At 42.3% G+C, this 12101-nt stretch overlaps 1 protein-coding gene across 1 annotated transcript in view; it reads right to left on the bottom strand.

The window, feature by feature from the left end:
- ASXL3 (ASXL transcriptional regulator 3) overlaps positions 1-11814 on the bottom strand; it is a 121575-nt gene extending 109761 nt beyond the window's left edge. Inside the window, exon 1 of the mRNA XM_088058307.1 lies at positions 11645-11814. Within this exon, the coding sequence (XP_087914433.1) occupies positions 11645-11814 (170 nt within the window). The remainder of the gene's footprint in view (positions 1-11644) is intronic.
- Between the last annotated feature and the right edge of the window lie 287 nt (positions 11815-12101).

Below are 12101 nucleotides of genomic sequence, written 5' to 3' on the forward strand. Positions count from 1 at the left end.
AGATCACATTGTTCGAAGTCCCATCCAACCTGGCACTGAACAGTTCCAGGGATTGGGCATTCACAACTTCTCCAGACAACCTTTTCTTATATGATTAGAAAGGTTTGATAATGTGTCAAACTGTACTTCCAAACAAAGTAGCTAACGCTATGAATTGCTGGAGACAGAAATGTTCCATTATGCAAAATAGCTATTATTTAATTAAATATTAATCTACAAAAAAACCCAAACAAAAAAAACCCAATCAAAAAACCCCCCAAAAACCTAAACAAAACAGGTCCCTGAAGAAAAAGATTATTTTTATTACTACTGTATTTATTTTTACTAAGTATCTTAGATTGGGTTTTTGTTGGTTGATTTTATTAAACAGATTAGAAGTCAGTAAGACAACACTTTTCTGATCTAACTTTCAAAATCCATACAAAACATTTTTGATCAACTGTTTTGATTCCATTACTCCAAGTTTTTTATAGTTCCCCATCTTTTATTGAATTTTTCACCATGTAGTTCACAGACCACCTGAAAGACTACCTTTCTGGAGTTCATGAAACACAATGGCTAAAATCACTGCAGACACTGACTTTATTCTCAAGGCATTTCACTCTGTTCACTCATATTATTGATACTTTCCTGCATCATATCCTGCATCCTTCAGTCAGTCATGCAAGTGTTTGCTCACGCTTTGCCCATATTTGTACTCCCTTTCACAGGAAAACTCCCCAGAAAGCCAGATGAGAGTTCTGAAGCCTCCTCCTCAAGTGCCGATGCTGCTGGGACGGGAGGCCAAATTAACAGCCTGCAATGGTTGTGGTGTACATCAAACATTTACTGTAGTGGGCTGATCAGTAGCACAGGTAAAGAGAAGCTCCTGTGGAGGTACCTAATAAATGCAACAATTGTCACTGATACATGTATCAAAGGCATGCACTAACTTGCACAGACAGACTGATAAAAATCTCCAAATCTACCTCCTGAAGCCACAGACATCTACTTTAAAAGTGCTTCTACAAATCTGAGCCAGAGCATGTTTTAACATCACAACCACTTAGTGGGGCTCACTGTCATTTGAACACTGTTATTACAAAGAGCAGTAAAGATCCTTCCTCATAAGACAAATGCAGCATTCAAGATGGCTCCAAGCATTAATTCCATTTTCTTTCAGTGTTTGCTCCTTGGAAGCCAATCCCATGCTCTAAAAACCACAGATTTCAGTAACAGACTTTTTCTAAAGACAAGGGACATCAGTCCAAGACAAAGTCATAGGGTTGGTTATCCCTGACATTCCACTCAGATGGGTAGCTCTCATTCCAAAAGCAATGGGGGAAGTTGGCACTGAGTCAGCTGACCCCTGAACACTGACTGGAGGAACAGGATTTTAGCATGAAGAATCTGACTGCAAGATGAAACAACCACAAAACTGGACCAACCCGAGAGCTGGGAGCAGCATCGATTTCTTGCTATCGATAATTGTCTATGCAAAGGATGCTGAAGCTTATTATGGGCAGATCAAATGTCCAGACATGCAGTCTCATTTCAGTGATTCTCCCAGTCAGTTTCACAGGCCTGTAACCCAACATCTGAAAATCTACAAATATATATATATATATATATATGATTAGGACTGCAAGTCAGAAATTCAAGGGACAGCATCAAAACATTTAATCTTTATTCTTCCCTCCCACCAAATATTTCCTCCTGGGATTTCTAGCAAAAAGCACTTTAGCTGTTGCCCAGCAGGGCATCTTCAGGAAGGTGCATACCTCTACCAGGGTCATCCTTAAACCCGTAACAAAAAGGTATTAACATCTCTTTAATAGTAAATTACTTGAATATTTCTTCCACAGTGAATTCTGAGCTTATTCCACATCTCGATGATGAGCCTCACTACATTATTCTACATTTTAATTTTTAAAGCAGAAGACGTCTAGTTGCAAAATGTCTCAAAAATCTGCATTATGAATGAAGCAAATTATGGAATAGATTAGAATGCATTAAGCACTACTGCTCTATGTACAAACCTGCTGCAGCATCGCTGCATCAAACTCTCAACAAAAAAATCAAGAGACTAAGCCCAAAATGCCTCAAAAAAACCCCAGAGAATATGAATTAACTGGATACAGAATTCTCAATCTGTACTAGAAAATTGATGCTTTCTGTCTAGTCACTGTCAGAAAAAAAACACAATGCATCTAAATTCTAAATCATGCTCATTGGACAACTTTTCCTAATAATTTATTTTCTTCATTCTCACATTTTTTAAATCAGACTAAATTTTCACTAAAAGAGCAGATTCTGACAAAGGCCAGACAAGTCATAGTTCCTATCAGTAATAAAAGTTAGTAATTTTATTGATTTTACAAAACTAAAACTAACTTGAATTGTAGGACTTCTTTTCAAGTGTAAACAGACAAGGTGACCTTGAGGAGCTTTCTAACTCCACTTTCTATGATTATCAAAGTAATGCTCTAATTATGATGCTTTTCTCAATTGAAACACCAAGTTCCAAAGAGGTTCTCATTTGGTCTTACCAGTTTAGAATTTCTAAATGACAAAAATGCCAAATGAGATAAAAGAAGCTAGTATGATCAGAGAATGTAACGATTTTGAGATAGCTGCCAGAATCTTGGTCCAGAACAATGACAGCAGGCTATGGACAATTTCCCGTTACCCTTGCTAGGTAATATTGGCAGGTAGGCATAGTAACATGAAATGTCACATGCTTTACTAATATAGCAATGACAGCAGGTGATGGATAACTGGGAATTTTGAGGCATAAAAAGAATTAACATTTATCTAAAAATAGGTATCAGAAGACAGACAGTTTCAATTTATGGGACAGAAAAAGAAATAATCAAACCAGATGGTATCACTTAACAAAAAATAGTTAAGTACTTTCGCAACACAACAATAGTGATAAAGCCTCATCTTATATAAAAAGAAGGTTCAAGTCACAAAAGTAGGAACAAATCATATGGGACATGAACTTGACTGTGATTTACTAGACTCTATCCATTTCACAAGGCATCTCACCAAATATGTGAACCACTACACAGTCAGGGAGGTTCTTCAAGGCCACTAAGAGGCAGCTGAAATGGAATCAAATTTTGACTTTCAAATGTTTGATATATACTTCAGCTAAGGCTCTCTTCCCTCTCTAGAAGTCAAGTTACACAGGAAGCTAACTACAATAAAACAATTATAAACCCTGACTGATTCATTAAATTCCTAATTCTGTCTATAAGGTCTAAGCAAAATCACAAAAAATAAAGAAAACAGCCTTGAGTTCTCCAAAGCAAATAACCTAGTAGTTCAGGATCTTGTCTCTCAAGGAACACTCCTGACATCGTAGAGGTTTAGGAAATGATGTAATCTGTAAGTCAGACTATGTTCTATATGATGGAACTGTCATGCACAGGATAACAATCTCAGAGCTCACCCACTACAAGCAGTGAGGAGATTCTCATCACAGGCTTGTCTTGACCTATCTATGCATATAGGAGGACAAGTGTCAAAACACAGCATGTAATACATACCTTCTAAATAAATTACTTTCTGATGATCCAAAATCGTGAACAATAATCTAGGATGTGACCCTGGAATATCTTCTGCACAGAACTATAGTCCAATCCTCTAATGAGTCTGATGGTTCCAGAGCAACAGACTGAACTGTGGCTGCTGATCCTGGCAAATGCCATCAGACAGCAACAAAACTCAATGCTACACTACAAAGCAAAACTTCGACACCTGAGGTACAAGAGGCCACATAAATCACAAGCTGGAATGCAAAAGCTGGATCCCATAGGTTAAAAAACTGAAGCCCTCCAATATTGAGGAAAGTCACATGCCAGGGTCCACAGATTTTGTCCTGCTGAACTCAAGAAGTTATAGAGAGCTGAACTCTTAAGTCAAAAGATGAAAACATCAGATCACCCAGATGTTCCTGTTCCAATGTCAGAAACACCAGAGCTTGATTGAACCAAAGTTAGTGGAGCTCCTCTAGATGCCTTCAACACTAAATGCCATCCCCAGGGAAAATCAGTGCACTGATATCAAAGAAGCTCCAGGAAGACAGCATGTACTGTCAGATGGCTTATCTGTCTCCTGACACTCATACGTGCCAGAGCCCTATCACCACTCAGAAAGTTGTTGGTCATCCTTTCAAACCAAGATTAGCTGCAAGTAACCAGTAGGTACCTCTCTACCATTTTACATTCCCAGCAAGTAGATCTCCTCCCAGGACAGGAACTACAGCAGCTGTCTGGCAGGACTTCTCAAAAAGAGAGCAGCCTCAGAAGGCAAGTATGTCAACAATTTGAAGGGGATAGTAATTGTCATTGAAAGTTGATAAGTGATTAAATCAACCACTTATGACCAATCCGTTGTGCTTGAGCAGCACAAAGATTCACTAGCAGAACTCACAGGATGAGCAAATGGCCTGTACCAGGATGTGCTGCTTTTTGTTCTGCCTTTGCATTGGAAGCTGACCCAGAGTGAAGGCTGATATTTGGTTTCTTCAGGCTGCAAGCTCCTTAGAAGGAGGATTTGCTCTGTTTCATCTGGAACCCATGGAACCATAATGAAATAATTCCTACTAATCACATCTTCTCCCAGGTCTTAACAGCACAAAAGGAGGCCTCTATTTAGTTACTGCTATTTACAGGGAATACCAAGACCACAATCATCAAACCCAGCAAAATAGAAAATACTTTGAAGCTTACAGCATTAAAAACAAAACCAAAAGAAAGCCCAACAAAAGAAAAACTATTACTCCAAAGTCAAGAGGTCAAGCTCAGCACATGATTCTCTACATGACCATAATTTGCTGATCACAGTATAAAGAACAAAGGAAGCTCCAGCAGGAAGTGTAGGAAGTTGGGCTTTCCACCTTGAGAACAGCATGCTACCAGGTCCAGACTAAGATGCTGCAATGGCATGATTTGGATACAGGGAATTGGTGAACTGGGCTAGCAAATCCAAAGCTACCTAGCTGTGAGGGGCGGTAGGGTCTTGAGTGTGGTTAGTGGACACCATTGTGCTGTGGTTGCACATGCAACTGACCAAATCTACTCCTGGATGAAGAAAAGACAGAACAGTTACTTCAACTGAAAATCCAGTATGTCATGAAAATATTGTCTCTTCTACACAGAAGGGTAAGCCAGAAAACACTTGAAATATTCACAGTAACAGGGAACATTAAATCATACCTTAAGGCATAAGAATACCTTCACACTATTGAGGCTCATTTTTCACATTTAGGCTCCTGTTACGGTTTTCTCCTATTTTGCCTTGCTTTTACAGAAATAATGTGACATTACTGAGAACAGGACCCATTCCTGAGTAACGTTCTTGCCTACCTAAAGGTCTGCAATGCCAAGGGTTAAAGGGCTGTCTCAAGATAAAGAGTTAGAATCCCATAGAAAAATGGAAATGGTGAGCTGAAATAGATGACATTGTTTGTAGATTTTTTTATTAATTTATTTTTTAAAGTAAAAAAATACTAAGCCCACACTTATTAATGATATTTCACACTAACAATATAAAATATTGACAACTAAAACCACAGAAGGTAGGAAAGAAAAAGTGCAGGTTCAATCTTGTCTAATAACTGCAAAAATTGCTTTGAATAAAACAAACTGGAGGAAACCCTAGAGCAAACCAAACTAAAATATAGCTCTTCAAAGCAGCATTGATTGTGGATCAAAGGGAAAGGCCATCAAAACTTCCCAAGCCACAATGTTTCTGCATGTCTGAAAAAGAATTAACTCAGAACAAATATGGAAATAATAGCAGGTCTCTGTTAAGCCAACAACAAAGAAATCCTTAATACCATAAAACAAAGTTATGTCAAATTTTCCATTTTTTAAAGATACACGAAGCCCCTTCAGCACAATGCTTTTAAATGTTGTTTATAGTAAGAAAATCAAAGACTTAACATAAAAGTCAAAGTGATTATCATCAATGGTCTAGCTATGCAGAAGTTACTCTTCTACTTTTCTGTTTCATTTGTGGTCTTCAAGTATGAAGATGAAATACAAAAATACTTCCATCCCACAACATGATCTGTTTCAACTACACTATCTCAGTGTACCAGATGAAGTAACAATCAGCTTTTGGACAGCCAGACACATTAAACAGCAGCATGCAAGCTAACAATTCCAATGGTTGGTTTTCATGTTTTTTTCCAGTATCAGTTTCCCTAATTAATTTGCATAATTTTCTTAAAGTTTACAAGAGGAAACAAACAGCTCTTAGTTAAAAGCTGGATCCTGTCAGGAGGCTACTGCAAGAAACACATGAATTAAGATATGAATATTACTCACCCGACATGCACATGTCACCTGAACCACAAGGACTCTCCACAGAACTGTAAAGTACATAAGTCTTCAGTAATACCAGAAAACCTTTCTTTCAGAACAAAACTTGGAGAAGAACAAGCAAAATACTAGAGAGGTGATCCAGCACACAAATAACCAAGGGCTACTCTTCTCATTCTTAGCATTTTCTTCTGCTTTATTGTCAGCTTGTGGCAGAGACTTAACTACATTTCAAAATACCACTTACAGGAAAGGGCAATAATAAGGGCAAACTATTAATAAAAAAAATATTTTTAAAATGTTACCATAAACTATCACCCTTCAAAGGCAGATGGTCTGCCTGGTGCTTCTGTGCTCTGCATTCCCAAAGTGACCAGTCTCCACTCATTCTGTTCAGGCCTTTGGTTCAAAGTTCTACAAATAACAATGGATCATGTCTAGAAGTCAAATGATAAAAGTTAGATCACTGCAGCCTACTTAAAATTGTCATCAGTTCTTACAAGGCGGAGTATCCTTGGGCATGTTTTGTTCTCAGTATTTTTCATTTCAATAGTTTTTATGCAGAGTTTTATGACATTAATTTTTTAAGAGGCAGAATTCACTATTTCAGGACTTTCAGCAATAACTTGAGAGTCCTTCTGAAACTAAACAGATAGAAGATTTTTCATCTGAAATGAATTACTACAAATTGCTTTAACTACTCAAGTGTTTAACCTTTCTATACAATTTTAATGAGTTCCATGTATGATCAGAAAACAACAATACGGCTACATCAAATGAGGATCAACTAAGAGACAAAGGAAAGACAGGATGTTTCTCCTCCTTCCTTGAAAGGTTTTCTTTTGTTCTCATTCCTTTAAGTGTTCTTAGTCCATCAGACACAAAAAGCAGAAAACTGGCATGGAGATAATGCCCAGGTCATACATAAGCACTGCTGTAGTCTGCTGCAAAGTACAAAGTGAGTTGACATATCGGGTCTACATCAAAGACATGCCCTTTGGCAGGTTGTAAAGACAAGTTGCAATTTTGTCCATAAAAATGTGTGTTCTACAAAATGGGCTCTGTAACATGAACTGTTAGTGGTATGCCACCATTCCATTGATCCTGCACATGCGTTCATTTCTCAGGAATGCTTGTAAGCTGGGCTATGCCTTGCCCTAAGATAAGCAGACTTGCATGAGGAAAAAAGCAGTGTGTCACAGACAGATTTGACTCTCTGCAGGAGACTTCTTCCGTAAAATGCAAGTTCTGATAGAGGGCATGCCAGTGGCTCCTGCTTTATTGCCTGTATCACATACATGGTATTTACAGTAAGAGATTAATATAATGAGAAACCTTTCCTGCTTATGTTTTAGAAATTAAGAGAACAGCTTGAAAAAACACTGCATTGCGGGAGGTTTTCAAAGACCCCTTAATCAAATACTGAAAATGAGTAAATACAACACTGACAGTTAGTCTGGATCCTCAGCACTTACATATTACAATGTGTTTTAAGATTCCGTAATATATTTTTCTGAAGTACCTCTGCTTTTTTCACTGTGAATATGGGAAACAGAGTGCAGTGAAACAATTCCAGGCTCAAGTCCAGTTTTTGGGCTCCTTTATATCCATAACTATTATATGGTACATTATGAGTTTCAATATAGATTGAATACAGAGACAGGACCATATCAATTTCTGTCATAATTACTGTGAGAGAAGTAGTAACAGAGAATGAGGCAAAAGTGTAGCCACAGAAGGAAGATGATTTTACGACTGTGAAACAGAACTACTACAGAGACGCTGTTGGTATCATAACTACCTCTCCCACAGATTTCCTGAACAGCTTTGAGTAAGGTACTTAATCTTTCCATGTCTCAACTCTGCATGGGTAAAGCAGAGGTCAAAATACTTAACCTCATAGGCATGTTGCAGCTATAGAAACATTTGCATTTGGGAAGCTACTGGGTGCTGCTAATAATAGCTGCGTATGTACAATTGAAACACAAAATAAAAATCTGCTTCAGCACTGTTCAAAAGGTGTACAAAAAATTAAGTACGGCACCTCACAACAAACAAAGAAAATTTAATTAAAATTCTGCAGCTCTAGTGAGTGAACTTAACATAGTTGGGAAACTGGCATGCAAGTACATAATTTAAAGTGTACATTGTAAGCTATGGACATGAACAACGGAGCAATAAAGCAATGCCAGCAATGCTATCTGTATCATTTCATACTTTTTAGCACTTCACTTTGAAAGTCTAATATTGTTGCAATGTAAGGCGTTTATAGAAAATCTACAATTTAAACATCCATACAGTGGCCCGATGCATTAATTCACCCTCTTTTTCCTAAAAATAATTCAGCAGTACACAATTTTACAACATATTGATCTAGGTAAGTCATGAGTCATTTTTTGTGAGTAGATATCAATCACTTCATTGTTTACTCGTCTGTGGAAAGAAATTGATTTAATCAAACCTTGCAGTAATACATTATTGATGTATCACAAGAAAACAAAGTCACAATGAACCATCAGGGTCCTAACATAAAACGCTGTAAGGAGCGGCAATTTCGGCTTCAATCTTTCATTGTGATTTGCAAACATATTACTATATACAAGTAGCAAAGACAAATGCAAGACTGTAATTGGTCTGAGCAGCAGCACATGTCATTCACATAACAGACTTGGGACAAGCTCTGCAGAACTTAGCAACCCCAAGAGGCTGGACAAAACCACACTGTGGACCTTGTGTATCTCCATCGCTTATACACAGCAGCGTATCATCTTACATGCTACTTGAGTTTAGCAAATCGTTACTCTTCTTTGGGGAAATGGGAAGCAATAGGACATCATAAAAATAAGACTCTTAGCCCTTCTCCACAGCAGTGGCTCAGCCTTTGTTCTCCAGAGGCTTTAAACTTTTCCATGTATTAGACCACATGGGAACAGCGATTTTACTCAATACACAATAAATCCCTTTATGCACATTTGTCAAACAAAATACAGCTTACAATGGTAACTGTAGCAGCAGCTTGAAAGATTAAAGTTAGGATAGCAATTTGATGTATTTTATACACTTTTGAATGCATGTTTGTCAGTTTAGAGCACGGAGAAACAAGCACTGTAGCAACATCTGCTGCCAAAACTACTTTGGCAAAGGTGAGTGAGTATTTTACTGCAGTAAAACTTCTGTTACAACCACGAGAAATAAGAGAGTACAGTAGCGACACCATATCACAGCATCTTCACTAGTGCTGCATTATTACAAAATGTTGGGGGATGTATAACAAGCCACATCATAATTTAGCACTGCCCAAGCCTACGAGAGTACCTCGATACAGCTTACAGAGACATCTATAGGTAGTGTCTGTCTAATACCTTATAATTATTTACGTAGGAGAGAGAGGCTGAACTTCCTATCTAGGAATTCATATAATGAGGTGAAAACATTTTTACAAGGAAAGTGCTTCACAAATACACTAAACAAATAATAGTAATAAGACAGCATTACCCACTGCCAGAAACAGATGCAACACTAGTAACGGCATGTCACTTAAACAATTCAATCTGTATCAGAGATGAATAACAGATAAAGTTCATTTAGATACAAAAAAAGCAACGTAGCCAGCAGCCTATCTTTCCAGCTTTGTCATCTTTCTACGCACTCGGCTGGAGCTGAACTAGACCCAACTTTGCAGAAGACACGCAAACGGACGTGTACAACCATACGTGCCGTACAGTGCGTAACTATTCGCTGTAAAATTCCTCGAACAGAGAGAACCCAGACATACTCCGAAACGGGAAAACAACATCAACAATGTACTCTGTTACACTTAGCAAACAGTAATACAGAATCATGAGAACAGATACAGTAGGGTAAGGGAGACAGTTTCTTAATGAAGTGGGAATGGACCGGGTCTCCAGAGCCACGGAGCCTTTCCAGAAGCGGCTTACACTGCCCTAGACATTGCCGGGCTCCGTGGTGGAAGTAGAGAGGGTGAAGCTGAATCCCAGGTCAGAGTTGTCTCTAACGCCCCTCACCCCTGTCCTGTCCCCAATAAAGGGATGGAAAGGCAAATCCCGGCGATTTCACTCTTCTCTAGATTAAAAGGAGGAATTTCCTCGGGATATCTGATGCACGAACTTTGCAGAGATAGACACGATCTCTGGGTAATTACACTCACATACACATGCAGAAAGAAGAAAAGAATAGAGGCATTTCCTCACGCGTACACCGCGGAAGGGACGTAGGTATTTCTCCTCTCCAGGCAGGCGGGGACGGACGGCAGAGCCGCGGGCTGCCCGGACCGCCAGCCCGGCTCAGCCGGGCACACGCACCCGCACCCTCCCGCCGCTCCCGCACGGGCACTCCCGCACTCCTTCCCGCTCCCTCGCACACACGCCCCGGCTCTCACTCCCTCGGTCTCCCCCGCACTCGAAGCCCCTCGCACACTCTTTCCCCCAGACTCGCTCACACGCTCTCGCTCTCTCTCTGTCTCTCCCCCTCCCATCCCGCCCCACAGTGGCCCCGGCCGCCGGCAACAAAGCGGCGGGCGGGCAGCGCGCCGGGCTGGCGGCGGCGGGACGCGCTCACCCCGCACACGCACACACAAAGCTGCCGCTGCCACCGCGGCACCTACCAGGCGGGCAGCCTCGGCCCAGGTGCGGTCCTTCTTCTTCCTCTTGTCTTTCATGTTTGCATCTCATTGAGGTGGTTCGGGGGGGGGGGAGCGGGGGGAGGGCGGACCGGGAGTGGGGGGGGGCCCGGAGGGGTTCCGCACGGACAATGATAGGGTGACCCCGAGCTCTGGACCCCCCGGGGCGGGGGGGGCGGGGGCGGAGGAGGAGGAGGAGGAGGAGGAGGAGGAGGAGGAGGACGAGGAGGGTGGGGGCAGAGGCTCCCCGCGGCGGCGGCACAGCTGTGACAGCTTGAGGGGTGCTCCGCCGCGCTCACAACAATGCGCTGTGACGTCACGCGGGGGAACCGCGCCCGCGCCCAACATCCCCGCGGCGGCGGCGGCGGCGGCGCCCCCCGCCCCAGAGCGCGTCCGCCCCCCAAGCCTCGCGAGAGCGGGGCCGCGGGCCGGGGGCGGCGGCGAGGGGAGCGGGATGGCGGGCCGGCCGGCGCCGCCGCACTGCAACTGCCGTCCTGCTCCGCGGCCGCTCCCCGCGCACGCGGCGCTGGGGGCGCTGGCGCGGCGGGGGCGGCGGTGGGAGGTGGCGGCCAGCGCGGGCCCCAGGGCCCCTCCTCCTCCCTCTCCGCCCTCTGCCCGCTTCGCTCCGCGTTCCGTAAAACCAGCCCGAAATACCGCCCGGCCATCCCCCGGCGTGCGAGCTCTTACTTACGGCTGGGGCAGTCCCCCGCCCCGGCGGTGCCCGCCCGTGCCCTCCTGGCTTCGGCCGGACCCGCTGCGGGAATGCCGGACCAAAGGCAGCCCCGGGCGGGCCGGTGCCAGCGCGCAGGGACCCCGCGTTAGCGTTTCAGCTCCTTTTCTTGTCGGAACAGGAAAGAACATCTTGTTCCAGGGTGTAAACAAAGGGAGTTGATGTGCTGCGCTCGTAAAACCGCCGAAGGAGGTTTTCTTTAATTGGATGACCCAGGATTAAGATACCCACGAAATGCGGAGCGAAGGGACTTGGCACACCTTCCTGAGTTGCAGGATATTGTTATGCGGGTTTCCCCCCCCGCCCGTGTTTCCTCCCTTCGCTCAGTTATTAAACTGCATTAGGAATATTATCGAAATACATTAGATATTTTTTGCTTGGATTGAAACGAGTTAGAAATTACTCGGGGTTTTCTGTA

This window comes from Pseudopodoces humilis, chromosome 1, assembly GCF_049639895.1.
Source record: "Pseudopodoces humilis isolate 2021_Gansu_Grassland_sample_001 chromosome 1, ASM4963989v1, whole genome shotgun sequence".
Classification (NCBI taxonomy): Eukaryota; Metazoa; Chordata; class Aves; order Passeriformes; family Paridae; genus Pseudopodoces; species Pseudopodoces humilis.